Genomic DNA, 21,530 nt, shown 5'->3' on the forward strand with positions numbered 1-21,530 from the left:
ACTGATTTACAGGTATGATTTAGTAATAAAAAAACATTTTTGCTAAATCTCATCGTTTAAAATTTAAAATTAAAATTTTAAATGCAAAATCCGGATCGTTTCACCATACCTATTTGAAAGAGACAGAGAGAGACTACTTTTTATTTAAAACTAAAATAAATAAATAAATGAATAGTTCTTAAGCATTGCAATTTCTAACTAATTATTTAATGACCATGGCACCCTTTTTTATTTCTTACTTTTTATCACTATTTTTGGGAAAAAATATAGTTTTTATTTATGTTGTTTTCCTTTGAAAATTTGCTTTCATTTCCTTATTCTGTTCTTCTCACTTACTACTATGTTATTAATTATATTATCTTTCCATGTCCTTGCTTTTGCTTCTGCTGCTATTCAAACTCAAGCAAATGCCTTTCTAAAGTGGAAAGCTAGTCTTGAAACAAAAAGCTAGTGATGTAAACGAGGTAATCCGCTTATGAACTGTTTGAGATTCGGCTAGGTAAAAGCTCGCTTGAACTCGTTCAATAAAATTATCGAGCTAAGTTCGAGCTTGGGTCATTAGCTCACGAGTCAGCTTTATCGAGCCGAGCTCTCGAGTTAACTTGTGAGCCAAAATCAATTAAAACCTACATTAAAACGACGTCATTTTGATTAATATATTTCGAGCTCTAGCTCTGCTCATTTATGGTTATCAAGCTAAGCCCGAATCAAGCTCGAGCTTGGCTATTTTTAAACGAGCCCAGCTCGAGCTTAGATTTTCGAGTTTGAAACGAATCAAGCTCGAGCTTGACTCGGCTCGTTTACAGCCCTATTTAGAGTCAATTTATCTTATCTTCTTTGTCTCCAACCGATGCTACTCCTTGTAATTGGAAACTTGACAAAAAGTATCAAGTTTACAAATATATTACAATAGATTGGGAGGTCACCTACCATATGGCATATGCCTTAGTGGATCACTTAAATATTTCGCTGCATATCGAAATGATTTTAGGGGTGGCATCCCAAAAGGCCTTCAAAATTGCAACTCCTTGTTAAGACTCCATCTTGAGAGAATCCAAAGCATAGGAAATATATCTCAAGATTTTGGGATACATATATATATATGAACTATTTAATTTATGCCGTAACAAGTTCTACAGTGAGTTTTCATGAAAATGGGAAGGTTTTCATAATTTGTCAACTTTAACAATAATATATTTAGCTTAAATCCTGAACGCTGTTTTTGACCGATCAAAACGCTAAACGCTGTTTTTTATAGTATTTGATAACATAACATTTGAACTAACTTTTAGAGATTGAAGTAGCGTTTTATAAAAAGTTAACTTATGTGACGTTTAATGTTTTAACGTTTCATGAAAAGCTACTCAAAAAATTAACAACTACAAAAACAACTAATTTGCTGTACACGCACTAAAGCATTTCTTGTGGCTCCATTTGAAGCAGTAAAAAGCAACAAAGGTTTACGCGGTAACAATACCAACTTAAAAACTTGTGGTTCCTTCGTAATAAAAAAACAAAAAAATCAATCTTATTGTTCTCCAATCTTGTCTACCAGTCAATCAAATAATATTTTTCAAAATAAATTACTTTTCAAGCACAAATGGAATCTCCATTAAGCAAATTTAAGTGATAATATTCCAGTTAGTTGTGTTACTTTCTTTTGCAGGTATACTGCATCTAGCTTAGTAAATAAGGGATCCATTCACCCATCTTTGAAAGGAAAAAAAAGTTATTTGCTAATCCTAAGAAAAAAATTTTATGGACTCAACATTGTTTGCAAGGACATGATGAAAGTAAAGAATGAGCATTCAGTTCAATTGAATCGCCCCAATTGAAAAAAATCAAAATTTAAATATAGAATTCGAATCAAATTGAGTAAATATGAAAAAACTAATTAAATTGAATTGAAAAGATTTAATTTTATTCATAAAAATAGAACTAAAGTGAAATAATCAAGTCAATTTTTATTTTTTAAAAGAAAATAATTTAGTTAAAAAAATCAAATCAAATTGATTGAAATCATGTTGGTTTAGTTCGATTTTCTAATTTGAATTGATTAACCTCTTATTTTGTGGTTATTTTGGTCTATTCAATTTATAGAATACTGAGTCAAAATTGAAAATTAAAATTTACATTTGTAATTAATCAAATCGAATTAATCTTGTTGATAAATCAAATTCAATCAAACTAAATAGCATCGGCTTGGTTTGATTATTCAATTAAAATCGAAACTTACTTACTCATAGGTCAAAGTGATAACTCGAACCATATCAATCAGCTTGAGAGGCAAAATATGGTTAAATTTAGAGATAACATCTGCAAATTAAAAGGTTTGATTCGTGAAAAAAACACTTCTAAACCGGTAGGGTAGTCATGAACTCCAAACTCATGTTTGAACGACACGTGAGAAAAAAAGTGATATAATTCGAGGGAGAATTATTATAAGCAGAGATAATGAACGACGAACCGTTCGTGAAACGCCTAATAGTTTTAGGAACAGAACATCGATAACACCCAGTAATGATTAGGAAATTACTACCCAGAAACAGCTATAATACCCTATTTTTAAATCCTCTTCGTTCCAAAATCTCCTCTGTCTCTCCCTCTCTATCAAAACCCCGCTGTTTGAGTTAGCTATGCCAACCTTTCCGGCGATGATCATCACTGCCCACCCGTAATTTCCGGTAATTTACTCTTATCATTCCCAATAATCTTCCTCTTAATGTGTTGGGTTATAGATGCTATTTGATCAAATTGTATGGTTTATCAGTTGAGTTTCATTCTCTACTTTTTGTTGGAAGACTGTATTTTTTTATATATTCCTACTGCCCTCTTTTATGTTAAGTTTTGTTATGTGATTGCCTTTTGTGTTCTTTTATGTTATACAATATAATGGACGCATAAAGGGGGAAATGTTATTTTCAAGGAAAAAAGAAAGAAGAGTTTTGAGTCAGCTCGTATGGATTGATGATTTTGATTTTCATGTATGTATGTATGCATGCATGTGGTACTGATGAGGCCAGCTGCATAAAGTGACTGAAGAGAATGCAAATTAGACCAACTATTTTATGACTCTATTTTGATTGTTATGTTGTGGTTTTAAATTTTTAACTAGAAGACAGATTCTGAGAATTTATATGTTTTAAATATTTCAATTTTCAAAAAAACAAATTCTTGTGCACAGAGAAATTCTTCCACTTTCAAAATTATTAAAAAGTTTATTTCTTTCATTTAGCCTAAAGCTGTTCTTGTGCAGGTTAAAATTGTTGACCTGAACTTGGAATTTGTATCTTGTTCTCTAAGCGGGTTCTACTCAATTTTCTTGAGTGTAATACATATTTATAATGGATTTAATATCTAAAGGTATAGCCTGGGTTGGGAACATTTATCAGAGGTTTGAAACAATGACCCAGGAAGTGGATAGCATTGTGAACCAGGTATCGATTCTTCTCTTTTATTTATTTTTTTTTTTTTCTTTTTTTCATTCTTTTATCTCCTGGATACAAGCATTTTCCACGTGTTTTAGCTGTTCTTCTTGAGAAGTATCTGCTCATGTTTACTTGAACGAGTGTAACACACACACACACACACACACAAACACACACACACACACACACATACATCAATATCCTTGCATCACAGTTGTAGATTATGTTCTTGGTAACTGCATTCCTGCATATATCAGATCCTCAAACTTGATTTTGCAATTCCCCTGTGCTTGAACTGCTTCTTTTACAGAATACTGTTAGATATGTTGAAAACCAGGTGCATACTGTGGGTGAGAGCATGAAAAAGTTTTGCGATGTTGTTCAAGATATTATTCCTCCTATAGTTGATCCTGTAAGATGTGAGGCTCAAGCAGTGGCTATAAAAGGAAATGCTGTTGTTGGTACCTATATTAAATCTATGATTGGTATTGAGGAAGATCATGGACGTATGGATCCCATAAAGCAGTCATTTGCAGAGCCCAGTGATTTTTGATGTGGGGAATCAGCCCAGTAATACGTTCAGTGGACACCACTTTGTAAATCAATCAACTACTGCAACTCCCATGGATTCCCTTGAGGTGACAGCATTTGACTCTGATCCAGGAAACATAAACGATGTTTTGACAAATGATTTGGGCACACCAGGTCCAGGAGAAATTGATGATATTTCAACAAATAAAATCTCTGATTTGAGCACAGAAGAAAATACAGTATTGGAGAAGTCCAATATACCTGAGGCTTTGGAGTTAATTGCTCCTGAAGAGAAAGAACCACTCCATGCATCAATACCTAGTGAATTCATTGATTCCACTCACGAAAGTGCTCGTGTTTCTCCTGAGGAGAAAAGGTCATTACATGTATCGCTATCCAATGAATTCGTTCATTCTAATGGTGAAAATGCTTTTGTTTCTATGGGTGAGGTGTCACCTGCAACTTCAGTTCATGGAGAGGAGCATCGGTCCGCCCAAAAGATGGAAACAGCTTGTTACAGCCTTGCAGATGATTCTTATTCTGTGTCTGATTCTTTAAGTGTTGCTTCTGTGTCTGAAATGGCTTTTTCAGCTGCCTCCTCCTGTGGTTCAAAATATACAGAACCTCGTACTCTGCATGAGAATTCATTTAATGACATCCTCACAGTAGTGTCTTGTAGTAACCCTATTAGTGTGGCTGGCCATGATTCTCATGGTTCGAATGCCCTCTCCTCATCTATTTCTGCTCCAGTTGCATCTAGAGACAGGAAGTAGCAGAGACTGGGTCCACTTGCTCCAACAATGTCCTGTCATTGGAATCTGCCGGTTGGTTTTCCCAATTTTATATTCTAGCATTCCTTCTGTATTTGGTAGAAGAAGAACCTGTAGAATGTGCTTATGAAGTTAATTATCTCATCATGTGTCTTGTACTATCTCACTAGGTAACAAACAGAGTAAGCGTTTGGGGATATAGAGACTTGACCAGCATTTGCACATTTAGACATCTTGGGAGACAATATAAATCTTATTAGGAAGATAGTCTTAGCATTGTAAATGACCTTATCAATTGACAAACTGACAAGTATGTAAGATTTATGTATTCATAACTAGGAAGAATCAGTTTTATGTAGTTGTTTGCTTATGTAGGGTGTGCATGTGAGCCTAGTAATTTCTGTGCATCTTTTAGAAAATGGGCACAACAATTTCTTTTGAAAAATATATCAGATGATATAGTCTAATTGAAGAAAAGGAAAATAGATGCAATGTACACATATTATACCTGGAGCTTCCATGCATGTGTATTTAATGCACATGACGAGCATAATTTACTTGCTTTTCCGTCTGGTCACTTATCAAGGTCATTCTTTTTGAGGTGAAGTGTGTTGATACTATTTTACTGTACACCGTAGTGCTTAGATGGCAGCATAATATAATTGGTTTTTATCTTTTATAAAAATTGACATGCATTTGTCTTATTGGAGGTAAAGATAGTTTTGACCTTCACTTCCTGTGATATATTTTCTTATTTTTGGCTGGTAAGCGAAATCTTCACTTGTTGAAATGTTATCGTCTTATTTTCTTATTTAAAATTCATCTATGATCATTTTTCTGTTTGTACTTTTTCCTAATTTTTCGTTTTATTTAGATTTCGTTTTTCATTTTTCATTTTATTACTTTATTACTTCATTTTTGGTTTTGTTACTTCATCTTCTATTGGTTTTTTTTTTTTTTTTTTTTTTAACCAAAATTAGGTTATCTTCATTCCTAACATATGATGTTTTGTTTAGTTTGAAACTTCATTTTTGACATTTATTAAGGACTTTTTATTAATGTACAGATTGCAACATTTCTAAATTGATATAGTGTTTTACAATTGATACTTATCTAGTAATTTAGGAGCTCTATTAAAATAAGATAAAATTTGAATCTAAGGTGAAATTGTAATTGACTGTGACCCCTTATTAGAACCATATATTTGCTATAATTTGAATTCAAGGTGCAGTTGTGATAAAAAGTTAAAAGTGAGTGTTTGAGTAATTAAGGTTATTTAGGGGTGAAATTGTTATAATCGCCAAAGTCTGGGGTATTTTATAGTATAATTTAGCCGATTCATTCTTTGGGTTAAGTTAATTCAAGTATAAGTTATAGGACCCATATTTAATATATATTATTCATTAATTTTGACCAATTTCGAATTGGGGTGTAATTGTGACAAAAAAATTTAGTTGGAGTGCTTGAGGGGTTAAATTGAATTTATGGTGAAATTATTACACGACGCAAAGTTTAAAGGTATTTAATAGTTTACCCAAATTTTCAATAGACAATTGAAATCATCTTTATTCATTATTTAATAAAAAGTCTCTTACGAATTTTCAAACAAATTAATGTACGAATTTTCAAACAAATTAATGTATTTTGTCATTTTAAAATCATAAAAATGGGATTGACTTGTTTAGACCCGGTTTATGGACTCACTATAAATCAAACCAATGTAAAATTATTTTTATTTATTGAATTCAAGGTATTTCTAATTATACACTAAAAAAAAGAATAAAATGGAAACAATTTTTAAAATGTTCATAGTCGTAGACCTCGTCTAGGCAAGTCTAATCTTAAAAATGCACTATCAAGTTAGCAAATTTGAAAAGTGAACAATTATATTTGAAATTTTTTGATATATTATAAAATTATGAAAAAACCAAACCATGACAACATTATTTCATTTAAAACTAAATAGTTCCTAAGCTTTGGAATGTCTAATTAGTTATTTAATCATCGTGGCACCATTATTTTGGAAAAAAAAATATTGGCCGGTGTCGAATCCGCCAAAATTAATAATCTCACTACCAATTTAAAGAACTTGAAGAAAATGGTGAGTAAGGTCGAAATCCACAGAGACTAGAGATTAAAAATATTATTTTTAAAACCAGAAAATAAAAATGAATTATGAATGGGAGGATTGGAAAAATTATTGAACCTAGCAAAAATAGTAATTTAAAAATGGGAAATTCAATTGGAGAAATATTTCCAGCCAAGGTCAATCTTGTTCTAGTTTTTCGTGTTGATCACTGAATTCAAATTGACTCATTAACATAATCAATAAATTGGTTATGGTTACCAAAAATGCTTTAAACAACCTAGTCTTTCCGTAGTAACAGAATAAGCAAGACAACGCGCTTTGATTAATCTCTTACCAATAACTAATTTTGACACGCGCCTAAAATTAAAATATATTGGTAGCATTAAGAATAAGAAAGACCCAATTCAATCTAATAAACAACATGTGTAGTCTATTCAAGAAGATTGTTTATCCCTTTAATATAACTTGAAAATCTGGCTCTAAACAAGCAATATTAATTGTTACAAATTGTTAACTTAATCAAACAATTACGGATTTGATTATATTAACTAGCACATGTCACTCTAAATTAATCAAATAACTGGCCATTTAGTTAATTAAATAGAACAACAATATCCATCTAAACCATTAATTGCAAGAGATAAACAAATATTGAAGAGTTAAATGAGTAAAAAGAAGAATAATTCTCACAACACTTCGGTAGAACTAGCACTTGATTAAACCTTAAGCTGGAATTGAAAGAATTCAGCCACGTATGGCCATTTCCAAGCTTACAAACTAAAGAAAAGAATTATTAACTCAAAACTCCGATATCCCAACTAATAGCCCATCTCTCCCTTTTATAGAAGAGAAGAGAAGACTATTTCAAAGGAAACTGAGAAAAATATATTTACAATCAAATCAAATCCAACAAAATAAAATCCCATGATCCTCTCTATTCTTCAAAACCTTTCAATAAATCTTCCAAAAAGAATCCAGCAGCTCCTCATCCTCTGACTTAGTGATTTTATCCCAAAAAGGCAAATAAATAGAGTCAAACTAATACCTGCATCTATTTAATCACATAGACCAACAAACCCATCAAAAATACCAAATTATATGACTAAAATAGTCACATTTTCATAGGTTATTCGGCACAAATAATAAACCCATCAAATTCCCCCACACTTAATATTTGCTTGTCCTCAAGGAAAAACTCAATCTACACAAAAGGAAATTCACCCAACTCTTCACAACTCTTATAAGAATATCTTTAGAAAAGCAACCTTAATTACAAAAGTAAAGCTGAGTTGAATATTCAAATCTGAAATCTATGGAGAATAAAGAATTGAATTTACATTCTTTCAAACATAATAGACTAGGCTTGAACTTTGTAATTTTAAACATGCAATTTAAATTCCATATCAATTAAACCATTGCTTAAAGAATTATTTGTTAAACAGCTTGGTCACAGAAAATCATTGCAATCGCACACAAAACAAATAATGCTGAACTTTTATTTCTTTATTTATTTTTATTTATTTTTATTATTTTTTTTGTGTGCTTGAACATTTATCAATTGCCTGAGTGTGTCATCATTAGTAACCCGCTTGCGGGTACTTGGAGTCACAAACTCAAGTGGCTACTAACACTACTCTTTGCCCAAACTCGGACAGCGGAGTACCTCGACTGCTCAAGTCTTAATTTAATTACTTGCTGTTTTTTTTTTTTTTTTTTTCAATTTAGTAACCTTAAATTCAAAAGTAAACACACACATACTCATCTCCATACCCAAGCTGTTTATACAATAATTGGAAAAGCAATGGATGTGAATTATGATCAAGCAATTCAGAAATTTAACCATGATTCATTCAAGCCTCATATATTATGTCAAAAAGAATAACTACATTCAATAATTTATTCTAAATTCACAAGAGATAATAGCTACCAAATTAACTTTACTTAAGTAATTAAGAGGGTTTTTCTATTGAATTCCAAGGGCTGTTCTAAGTTAAGATAAAATTCCCTAATCATCAGAATTTCAGCTACCCAAAATCAATATCAAATTCAAGCAAATATTAGAACAAATTACTCACATTTTAACAAGACCCAACAAAATTGCTGCTGATTATTACAATACCCAGCAAAATTTAACCAAAACAATTAGCAATTGAACCCAAATTTCATATTAATGATTTTTCTAGCTCAAAATTCCCTCCCCCACACTTAAATTACATTGTCCCAATGTAATACCCAACACAAATCCAAGCAAAAAAAAAAAAAAAACAGAAATTGAAATTTATGTCCAAGAAAACTTACCTGAACTGCTGGACTTGTGATCTAAAACCAAAACAGGGGACGCATCTATTGGGTACAAAACCTTCGAACACTGCTACTAGAAGAAGAGGGAATGGCTCCGAAGCTACTGATTGGGCTCTATTTTTGCTGGCGTTGGGCGATCTGAACAGAGACTGAACGATCTCTGCTTCGCGTGGGGGAGAGAGTCTGGGAATGTCGGCTGAATGAAATTCACTTCTCCTTTTCATTTCTTTTGTTCTCACCTTACTCACGTGCTGTATATATGAGTCAAAAACAAAATAGGAGAACATAATATAATAAGAAAAAGCCCACACTTGACGCTTATAAGGCCTATTAAAATTTCATATTCCATTAAACTCTCCCAAGGAAAGATCACGGCTTCTGCATCCAAAAACAATCAAATTGGATCATTTTATTAAAGAAGATGACTAAAAATAAATAAATAAATAAATAAAATTAAAATAAAACAAAAAGAAACTTTATTACATTTTTTATTCATCTACTCTTTTATTTTCAAACTTCCTACTTTCAAACCTGAACTTTAGGAATTTCCAATGATATTTCCTCTGTTGCTGCTCGAAATCCCTCATAGAATGGTTTCAATCGGTGCCCATTAACCTTAAAAATTTTATTAGTCTCTAAACTCTGAATTTCCACTGCACCATGAGGAAAAATATTGATAACCACAAAAGGTCCAATCCATCTAGACCTTAACTTTCCTGGAAACAATTTCAGTCTTGAATGATAGAGTAAAACTTTCTGGCCAATTAAAAATTGCTTTCTTGAAATTGAATTATCATGAAAGGCCTTAGTTTTCTCCTTGTAAATCCGAGAACTCTAATAAGCATCATTTCTAATCTCTTCCAGCTCCTGTAATTGCAACTTCCTATGTTCTCCAACAGCATCCACGTCCATATTGCACTTCTTTACAGCCCAATAAGCTCGATGTTCTAATTCCACCGGTAAATGGCATGGTTTCCCAAAAACCATTCGGTAAGGAGACATTCCTATAGGTGTTTTATAGGCTGTGCGATACGCCCACAGAGCATCATCTAAACGCAAACTCCAATCCTTTCGATTTGGACTCACTGTTTTCTCCAGAATTGACTTAATTTCCCTATTCGATACTTCCGCTTGCCCGCTTGTCTGAGGATGGTAGGCAGTAGAAGTTCGATGAGTAACCCCATATTTCTTGAAGAGAGTTTCCATTGTCTTATTACAAAAATGTGTCCCTCGATCGCTAATGATAGCTCTTGGAGTTCCAAACCTGGCAAAAATATTAGACTTCACAAAATCCACAACAGTTTTAGCATTATCATTTCGACAAGCCTTAGCTTCTACCCACTTAGAAACATAATCAACAGCAAGCAATATGTAAGTGTAACCAAAAGAAGCAGGAAAAGGACCCATGAAGTCTATACCCCACACATAAAAAATTTCACAAATCAAAATAGGATTAGGGGGCATTTGATCTCTATGTCCTAAATTTCCAGTTCTTTGACAATTAGCACAAGCTTTACAAAAAATATATGAATCATGGAATAATGTTGGCCAATAAAATCCACATTCAAGAACCTTACGAGCTATTCTCTTAGGTCCAAAATGACCACCACAAGCATAAGAATGACAAAATGTAAGAATGGACTCAACCTCATCATTAGTGACACACCTTCTAATTATTTGATCTGAACAATATTTCCACAAATAAGGGTCATCCCAAGCATAGTATTTGGCATCAATTTTAATTTTATCTTTTTCATGCTTAGTTAAATCATCAGGCAATGATCTAGTAACTAAGTAATTGACAATGTCAGCAAAACCAAGGAGTACTATTACTTAAAGAGAAAAGATACTCATCTGGAAATGCATCATTTAAAGGTAGAGTTTCCTCTGTCAAAGGTACCCGGCTAAGATGGTCTGCCACCAAATTTTCAGACCCCCTCTTATCTCTAATTTCTACATCAAATTCTTGCAGTAACAAGATCCATCTTATTAGCCTAGGTTTAGCTTCTTTCTTCTTCAACAAATACCGCAGAGCTGCATGATCAGAAAACACAATAACCTTAGTGCAAAGCAAATAAGAACGGAATTTTTCTAAAGCAAATACAATAGCTAACAGTTCTTTTTCCATTATGGAGTAGTTGCTTTGAGCACTATCAAGTGTTCTTGAGGCATAATAAATAACATGAGGTTCCTTGCCAATTCTCTGCCCAAGAACAGCCCCTACAGCATGATTGCTAGCGTCACACATTATCTCGAATGGAAAATTCCAGTTTGGAGCTTGAACAATAGGGGCTGTGATCAACTTCTCTTTCAATATGTCAAATGCTTGCTTACAGGCTTCATCAAACTGAAAATCAACATCCTTTTGCAAGAGTTTACATAAAGGTTGAGCAATATTTGAGAAGTCCTTGATAAATCGTCGATAAAAGCCTGTATGTCCAAGAAAAGAGCGAACTTCCCGTACACTTACGGGGTAAGGTAAAGATTTTATAACATCGACTTTTGCCTTATCTACCTCTATACCCCTAGAAGAAACAATATGACCCAAAATAAGCCCTTGATCAACCATAAAATGACATTTTTCATAATTAAGAACAAGGTTAGATTCTAAGCATCTTCCCAAAACTTTTTCAAGATTTATTAAACATTCATCAAAAGAATTTCCATAAACAGTAAAATCGTCCATAAAAACTTCTATAATGTTCTCTACAAAATCAGAAAAGATACTTACCATTCACCGTTGAAACGTTGCTGGGGCATTGCAAAGCCCAAACGGCATTCGTCGGTAAGCAAAAGTTTCAAATGTACATATGAATGTTGTATTTTCTTGATCTTCGGGTGCAACTGGAATTTGATAAAATCCTGAATATCCATCTACACAACAATAATGAGTTCTACTCGCTAACCTTTCAAGCATATGGTCAATAAATGGCAGCGAAAAGTGGTCTTTCCTCGTTGCTGCATTTAGTTTCCTGTAATCTATACAAACACGCCATCCATTTTGAACTCGAGTAGGAACTAACTCACCATCGGGATTTTCTACCACATTAATGCCCGTTTTCTTAGGTACTACATGAACGGGGCTTACCCACTTGCTATTTGAAATTGGATAAATCACACCAGAATCCAAAAGCTTTACGATTTCTTTCTTGACAAGCTCCATCATAGGTGGGTTAAGACGCCTCTGTGCTTCTCTCCTTGGCCTGCTATCTTCTTCAAGCAAAATTTTATGCATGCATATGGATGGACTTATGCCTTTGATGTCAGCAATAGTCCACCCTATAGCATTCTTATACTTCATAAGAACCTGAATGAACTTCTTCTCCTCCTCCTTCTTGAGTTTATTTGAAATAATCACTGGAATGGTTTCTTCTTCACCCAGAAACACATACTTCAATTGTTGAGGCAGTGGCTTAAGCTCCAATTTTGGTGGCTGCAAAACAGAAGGCAAAAGAGCGAGGTGACATTTAGGTAAATTAATTATAGGTCCATCACTTACCTTAGGGTCTTGTGCTTTTAATGCAAGCACCACTTCATGTAATTCTTCTTCAATCACAAACTTTTCTTCAAGCTTTCCAAGGCTTTCTGAATTTAAGTCATTGCAAAGCACAACCTTAAGCTTATCTTCTTCATTCAAATGAAGCACTTTTTCAGTCAATGGTTCAATAACATCTATGCCACAAACAGAAGAAACATCATTGGGAAATTTCATGGCATCATAAACATTAAATTTAATCACCTCACCATCAAATTCCATAGTTAATGTCCCCTCATACACATTTATCTTAGTTCTAGCGGTACTAAGAAAGGGTCTTCCAAGCAGTAAATTACAGGAATTAGAAGATTTATCATCCTCCATATCAATAACATAAAAATCTGTTGGAAATATTAAGTTATTCACCTGAACTAACACATCTTCCAACACTCCCTTGGGGTAAACTATAGATCTATCGGCAAGAACAATAAGTATCCCAGTTTCTTTTAAAGGGCCAGCATTTAGTTGCAAATAAATAGAATAAGACATTACATTTATTGATGCTCCTAAATCACACATAGCCCTATCAATCCCGAAATTACCAATTTGACAAGGTATGGCAAACATACCTTTGTCTTTGCATTTTTGGGGTAATTTTCTTTGAAGCACAGCAGAAACATTTTCTCCCACATCAATATACCCAGATAATTTCTTTTTATTAGTGCACAACTCTTTAAGAAACTTTGCGTACCTGGGTATTTTCTTGATAGCATCGAGTATTGGAATATTGATTTCCACTTTCCGGAATATGTCAAGAATTTCTTTCTCTTCTTCTTCCCTCTTAGACTTGGCAAATCTTTGAGGAAAAGGGGGCTGAATCTTCAGAATTTTAGATTTCTCCAACTCCGCACCATCGGTTGGCTTGACCATCTCTACTTCTTCCTCCGGTACCAAGTCACGTACACAATTTTTTGCTGCTGGAATTTCCAGCTCCTTGCCACTCCTCAAAGTAATTGCATTTGCATTCTGTTTCGGATTCAAAATAGTTTGAGAAGGTAACTTACCTTGAGACTCTAACTTACCCAATGAAGTGGCTAATTGGCTAACTTGGTTCTCCAAATTTTGGATGCTAGTTCGTGTCTCTTGCTGAAATTGCATAGTGTTAGTAGCAAGTGATTTAACAATGTCTTCAAGAGACATACCTGAACTAGAAGATCCATGATCAGGTGCTGGCTGCCTATTCTGAAATTTTAGAAAATTTGACGGCTTTGTTCCGTAGCTCAAATTTGGATGGTCTCGCCAGCCCGGATTATAGGTATTTGAATACGGATCATATTTCCGTTGAGGACGCAAAAAATTTCCCATTGCATTGGCTTGTTCTTGACTTTCATCTTGCAAAGTTGGACACATGTCTGTAGGATGTCCAGTATAGGCGCAAATTCCACAAGCTTTAACTTGCTGCCCTTTCCCTACAGCTAAATTCTGAACCAAAGATGTTAAATCATTAATTTTATTTTCAAGAGAAGAAATACTTACCTCATTAATATTTCTCGAAGGTTCATGGCGAGACCCTAATTGTTGAGAATTTACAGCCATCGTGGAAATCAATTCCCTTGCGGCTTGGGGAGTTTTATTATCGATTGCTCCACCACTTGCTGCATCTATCATTTGCCTCTCCATAGGTAATAAACCTTCATAAAAATATTGTATTAAGGCTTGATCAGAAAACCCATGTTGCGGACAGCTTGCGCACATTTTCTTAAATCTCTCCCAATACTCATGTAGAGTTTCATTATTCTTTTGTCGACTCCCACAAATATCTCTTCTAATGCTGGCAGCCCTTGAAGCAGGAAAGAATTTATCTAAGAAAGTTCTTACCATTTCTGTCCATGACGTAATAGATCCGGATGGCAAATAAAATAACCACTCTTTGGCAGAATCGGCTAAAGAGAAAGGAAAAGCTCTTAATTTTATTTGTTCCTCAGAAATTCCATGGGGTTTCATGGTAGAGCATACAACATGAAATTCCTTTAAATGTTTGTGAGGATCTTCATCCAACAAACCTCTAAAAGTGGGCAATAATTGGATCAAACCTAATTTAAGCTCAAATGCAGCCTCCGAGGCTGGGTATGTGATGCAAAGAGGAGTTTGATTAATTGGAGGTGTTGCCAACTGCCTTAATGTTCTCTGATCAGCCATCTCCTCTTCCGGTTCAAACTCACCTGAACTTTCAGAAAGTTCAAGAACAACAGTTTCTTCTGGGTGTGAAGTAGTTGTAGGAACTTCAGGATCAATTGTTTGCTCTAGAGTCACTGTAGCAGCTGTAGACAATTGTTTCTTCTGCTTTGCCTCTTTTCTCAATCGTCTAGCAGTTTTCTCGATTTCAGAATCGTATTGGAGATCACCTGTACTATCTAATCTGGTCATAAAAAAAAATATAATTAATTAACTCTAGTCCCCGGCAACGGCGCCAAAATTTGGTCGGTGTCGAATCCGCCAAAATTAATAATCTCACTACCAATTTAAAGAACTTGAAGAAAATGGTGAGTAAGGTCGAAATCTACAGAGACTAGAGATTAAAAATATTATTTTTAAAACCAGAAAATAAAAATGAATTATGAATGGGAGGATTGGAAAAATTATTGAATCTAGCAAAAATAGTAATTTAAAAATGGGAAATTCAATTGGAGAAATATTTCCAGCCAAGGTCAATCTTGTACTAGTTCTTCGTGTTGATCACTGAATTCAAATTGACTCATTAACATAATCAATAAATTGGTTATGGTTACCAAAAATGCTTTAAACAACCTAGTCTTTCCGTAGTAACAAAATAAGCAAGACAACGCGCTTTGATTAATCCCTTACCAATAACTAATTTTGACACGCGCCTAAAATTAAAATATATTGGTAGCATTAAGAATAAGAAAGACCCAATTCAATCTAATAAACAACATGTGTAGGCTATTCAAGAAGATTGTTTATCCCTTTAATATAACTTGAAAATCTGGCTCTAAACAAGCTATATTAATTGCTACAAATTGTTAACTCAATCAAACAATTACGGATTTGATTATATTAACTAGCACCTGTCACTCTAAATTAATCAAATAACTGGCCATTTACTTAATTAAATAGAACAACAATATCCATCTAAACCATTAATTGCAAGAGATAAACAAATATTGAAGAGTTAAATGAGTAAAAAGAAGAACAATTCTCACAACACTTCGGTAGAACTAGCACTTGATTAAACCTTAAGCTGGAATTGAAAGAATTCAGCCACGTATGGCCATTTCCAAGCTTACAAACTAAAGAAAAGAATTATTAACTCAAAACTCCGATATCCCAACTAATAGCCCATCTCTCCCTTTTATAGAAGAGAAGAGAAGACTATTTCAAAGGAACCTGAGAAAAATATATTTACAATCAAATCAAATCCAACAAAATAAAATCTCATGATCCTCTCTATTCTTCAAAACCTTTGAATAAATCTTCCAAAAAGAATCCAGCAGCTCCTCATCCTCTGACTTAGTGATTTTATCCCAAAAAGGCAAATAAATAGAGTCAAACTAATACCTACATCTATTTAATCACATAGACCAACAAACCCATCAAAAATACCAAATTATATGACTAAAATAGTCACATTTTCATAGCTTATTCGGCACAAATAATAAACCCATCAAATATTTTTTAATTATGTTGTTTTCTTTTGAAATTTCCTTTTGTATTCATCTCCCTATCCTGGCATATTAAAATATTGCGAGGTGTTAATTTATTGATAAAAAAATAGAAAAAAAAGAGAATGTTGTCTTGTCTAGGGCATATGTTTGGGTCAACAACAAAGTAAACTGAAAAGTGGAATTAATTTGCTACATTTGATTACATGTGTTTGTCTTTAAATGCAATTGTTGGTTGTTATCTATGTGTTTTGTAATAAATTTCTGAAAACACATACATGTCACTTGATTACATTTTTTTGTCTTTAAACTCACCGATTTGTTGTCATCTCAATTGTCCCTAAATTTCCACAAAAACACATAAGAGTTAGTTGGGTATTTTTGACCATGCACTTATAAAAAAGAAAAGATAAAGTTAGAACTGTTAGAGTTTTGGGCAAAGAAGTGAATGAGAAATAACATTATCTGCAGAACTTTTAGAAACAAATTTTGCAGTAAAGAAAGGAACAAATTCTGCAGATTTTAGGCTTCAAAGGAGAAGGATTATGAAAAACATTATGAAATAGGAGTTTTCACAGTGGGCATAATTCATTGATCAAGTTTCATACTTAAATACAGAAAGATTAAAGTATCACAAGTACGGTTTACTATCAATCTCACACTTGCCCATACTTTTATCTTTACTTCGTAACTTATCTCATAGTTAACTATCTAAGCCATACTTCTAAAACTAAAAAGGCTGCAACATAATACAATAGTAATAAACAAAATGTTTTCATAATGTGACAACAAGAATGCCATAACCTTCAACATGAACACTGTTTAAAAATCTTTAGTTTCATTGATTCGGTTCATAAATGGAGTAGTAAAATTTAATGGGAATTTCATAAAGAAATTAGAGTAGTAATAATTGAATTATTGTTGTCCTTTAAGAGACCAAAAGGGTCCTATATATATTAGTACAACTTTTAGAATAATTATTTTCTTATTTTTTTTAATTATGATTGATAGTGATTTTCGCAAGTGTACGAAATCGCTACAAGTAATATAGAATGAGTAGAGTATCGTATCCACAGGGATTGTATACCACGTACCAAAATTATGTTAACCTATTATTATTTAAACGATAAATGAGCAAATTGTTTATATAAATTAAATTCAACAAGTAAAAATAAGAAGTTAAGCAAGCAATTATTGATTAAAGAAATCAAGGATTTAAAACTACTAGGGAGTTTGATTTCACTTAATTCTATCCAATTTATTTCATTAGTTTATTAATCAATTTTAATTGTTCAAGTAGGGGAAACAACTCTAAATTCGCTAACAAGCTCTCCCGATTTATTGTTAGCTGTTTTAATTCGATTTAACTACCTATCTTCCAATAGTATATTCAAACTATATAGCTTCCGCATCAAGTTCTTATTCTCATGTAATTCATTAACTTTTTCATATTAAAAATCCTTCTTCCAACAGTGATTAGTAAAATAAATCAATCCAGGGGATAACCTCTGCCTGGAAGCATTAAGTTTATCAATGAATCATAACTTAAACAATGAAAAATAAATCTAATATTATAAATTGGAAAAGAAGTTAAACTACATAAAATCCCTAGTATAAGAGTTTAGTTAGACATAGTACTTAAATAAAACTCAACAATACTTGATAAATATTTCATAATCAATAAGAATAATGAAAGAAATAAACAAGATTAAGAGTTTAGAAATAAGAACTAGTTAACAATTGGCTTTGGATGGCTTCCTTGAACCTTTGCACAACTCTTGAATACTTAACTTCTATAGAAATAAAACCATGTACAAGACTAAGAGAATGAGAGATATATGAGATGGGATATGAGATGGTTGAATTGGGATCCTTCCTCTCTTTATATAGACTTCTTGGGAGAGAACTTCTACATTGTTTAGGGAATAAATTCCACCTTGTTTAGGAAATAAAGTTCTCATTAGGCCTTAAATTTCTCTCGATCATGTCTCTTCCATGTACATAGATTAGAACTTGATTTGCATGTCAAGAAAGTATCCAAGGTGAGCTCATGAAAATGATAAGGAATGGTTGGAAATTTTGACTTAAATCAGCACTTGGTATTTAGCACGGGCGTGCTAGGAAGCACAGTCTGGACGTGCCAGGTTTTGGCTTTGTGGAGGACTCAGCACGGGCCATGCTGTCTAGCACGCTTGAATAGGGTCTTGTAGCACGGGCGGGGCGTGCTAGGCTCTGGAAGTCTAGCGCATGTGCAGCATGGGCGTGCTGTTTAGCACGGCTAGGGCGTGCCAGGGTCTGACTCTTTGCTTGATTTTCCTTGGTTTTAGCACGGTCGTGCTGATTGGCACGGGCTGTGTGTGCTAAAATATTTTTGCTTCATTTTGTCCTTTTCTGTGCAAAAACCCTACAAATTCCTTAAGATCAAGTTAATTATGATTCAAGGAAGCTTTTATATGAAAACACAAATAAAATTAAGATAAAAACTAAATAAAGTAATTAAAAATACTAAAAAAACTTTAATAAAAATTACATTAAAAAAACTATAAAAATAACACTATCAATGATTTAATTTCACAAGTTGGAGCATTTTAATGTGTACAATTTTATAAATTATGGTATTCACTCAGTCAAAGTTAAATTAAAGGTATCACAAGATTTACAAAAAAAATAAAATAGTAAATTTATACATTAAACTTTTTTTTTAAATGGTTCCTACACTTGGGGAAGGTAGTACCTTTTTTACTTATTTCTAATAAGGATATTGTAGTATATGTCAAATTTTGAAACTTTAGTTTTAAAATCTCATTTTGACCTAAATTATTAAAACGATATCAGTTTCGATAGTGATTTACTTATTTACCTTTTCACGTAATGAGGTTTTTATTTTCTATTTGGATACTATTGTTTGTCACTTTGAAACTAATGTTTCTTCTTTTACTACTTATTTTAATGGCAGACGTGAACTGCCTTTGGCAGCAAGACCCACATGAGAGTCATCGTCACAGTCACGACTGATGTGAGAGTCCTCATCAAAAAATCAATTTTTATTCTACGATTTCATTTTCGTTTTCATTTCTATTCTTCAGGAAAATTAATATCTATTCTACAATTTCATTTTTATTTTTATTTTTGTTCTTATCAGAAAATCGATTTTTATTCTACGATTTCGCTTTCATTTTGTTTTTTTCATCTTCTTCTTTCTGCATTTTATTCCTCATAAATTTCATTCTTCTTGAGATATTTTACAGTCGATTTGATTCCATATTTTGTATTCTGCTCTATCGGTGTTGGTTGCGATTCCATATTTTTTTTTTCTAGGTGTCAGGTGAGTTATTTTATTGATTACTATATATATATATATATATATATATATATATATATATATATATATATATATATATATATATATATATACACCTTATTTACCGTTGAATCGGAAACCTAGTTTTCGACTGTTTATTTTTCCATTTATGGAACCGAAACCACAATTTATTTCGTATATATACCTAGTTTTTCTGTTTGTACTTTTTCCTAATTTTTCGCTTTATTTAGATTTTGTTTTTCATTTTTCATTTTATTATTTTATTCCTTCTTTTTATCGGTTTATTTTTCTTTGTTGTAGAATACATCTTTTGTTTGATACTATTTGTATGTATGAGGGTGTGATGTGGATTCATTAAGGTTAGGTTGTGAATTAATTTATTTTTTTACCAAAAATTAGGTTATCTTCATTTCTAATAATTGGGTATAATTTAAAAAGTGAATAATTATATTTGAAACTTTTTTGATAAATTATAAATTATGAAAAAACCGAACCATGACAACATTATTTCATTTAAAACTAAATAGTTCTTAAGCATTGAAATGTCTAATTAGTTATTTAATCATCACGGCACGATGCATTATTTTGGGAAAAAAAAATTTTTTTAGTTATGTCGTTTTCTTTTGAAATTTCCTTAGATTTCCTTTTGTATTCATCTCCTTATCCTGGCATATCAAAGAATTGCGAGGTGTTAATTTATTATAAAAAAAAAGAAAAAAAAAAGAAAATATTATCTTGTCTAGGGCATATGCTTGGGTCAACAACAAAGTAAACTCAAAAGTGGAATTAATTTGCTACATTTGGTTACATGTGTTTGTCTTTATAAACTCACTTGTTTGTTGACCTATGTGTTTTGTAATAAATTTCTGAAAACACATATATGTCAATTGATTACATCTTTTTGTCTTTAAACTCACCTATTTGTTGTCACCTCAATGTTATGTTTTATTTCTAAATTTTCACAAAACACGTAATAGTTAGTTGGATATTTTGGACCATATATTTACAAAAAAGAAAGGATAAAATCGAAACTGTCAGAGTTTTGGGCAAAAAAGTGATTTAGAAATAACATTATTTGCAGAACTTTTACAAAACAAATTCTGCAGTAAAGAAAGGAACAAATTTTGTAGATTTTAGGCTTTAAAGGAGAAGGATTGTGAAAAACATTATAAAATAGGAGGTTTCATAGTGGGCATAATTCATTGATCAAGTTTCACACTTAAATACAAAAAGATTAAAGCACCACAAGTACGGTTTGCTGTCAATTTCATACTTGCCCATACTTTTACCCTTACTTCATAACTTATCTCATAGTTAACCTATCTAAGCCATACTTCTAAAACTAAAAAGGCTGCAACATAATACAATAGTAATAAACAAAATGTTTTCATAATGTGACGGTAATAATGCCATAACTTTCAATAGAAATACTATTTAAAAATCCTTAGTTTCATTGATTCGGTTCATAAGTGGAGTGAAAAATTTTATGGGAATTTCATACAGAAATTAGAGTAGTAATAATTGAATTATTGTTGTCCTTTAAGAGACCAAAAGGGTCCTATATATATTTAGTACAACTTTTAGAATAACTATTTTCTTATTTTTTAATTATGATTTAATTTCATAAGTTGGAGCATTTTAATGGGTACAATTTTATAAATTATGGTATTCACTCAGTCAAAGTGAAATTAGAGGTATCATAAGATTTTTTATAAAAAAATAAAATGGTAAATTTATACATTAAACTTTTTTTTAAATGGTTCTCACATTTCGGGGGGAAGGTAGTACCTTTTTTACTTATTTCTAATAAGCATATTATAGTATATGTCAGATTTTGAAACTTTAGTTTAAAAATCTCATTTTGACCTAAATTATTAAAACAATATCATTTTTGTTAGTGATTTACTTATTTACCTTTTCACGTAACGAGGTTT

General features: G+C 32.3%; 1 protein-coding gene, 1 non-coding gene and 1 pseudogene across 3 annotated transcripts; 2 read left to right on the top strand and 1 right to left on the bottom strand.

Moving 5' to 3' along the window:
- The first annotated feature begins 2,488 nt into the window (after positions 1-2,488).
- LOC149494908 (uncharacterized) lies at positions 2,489-5,099 on the top strand (annotated as a pseudogene). Its single transcript, XR_016321610.1, has 3 exons — positions 2,489-2,684; positions 3,257-3,437; positions 3,739-5,099. The product of XR_016321610.1 is annotated as an uncharacterized LOC149494908 (transcript).
- Positions 5,100-7,513: 2,414 nt separating this feature from the next.
- On the bottom strand, positions 7,514-15,021 carry LOC149494909 (uncharacterized). Its single transcript, XM_089724453.1, has 2 exons — positions 9,117-15,021; positions 7,514-7,869 (listed from the first exon to the last, which is right to left on the bottom strand). Exon 1 carries the CDS (start codon positions 15,019-15,021, stop codon positions 11,854-11,856), a length of 3,168 nt encoding a protein of 1,055 aa, XP_089580579.1. The 3' UTR covers positions 7,514-7,869; positions 9,117-11,853.
- LOC149494910 (small nucleolar RNA R71) lies at positions 14,321-14,427 on the top strand. Its single transcript, XR_016321919.1, has one exon. It is a non-coding gene; the product is annotated as a small nucleolar RNA R71 (small nucleolar RNA).
- Positions 15,022-21,530: the final 6,509 nt, after the last annotated feature.

The sequence above is a fragment of the Jatropha curcas genome, chromosome 7 (genome assembly GCF_041381405.1).
Source record: "Jatropha curcas cultivar XTBG-Jc1 chromosome 7, XTBG_Jcur_1.0, whole genome shotgun sequence".
NCBI lineage: Eukaryota > Viridiplantae > Streptophyta > Magnoliopsida > Malpighiales > Euphorbiaceae > Jatropha > Jatropha curcas.

What these genes read in the sequence shown, in the direction of transcription:
- LOC149494909 (XM_089724453.1), bottom strand. Translation starts at nt 15,021, where the DNA reads ATGACCAGATTAGATAGTACAGGTGATCTCCAATACGATTCTGAAATC.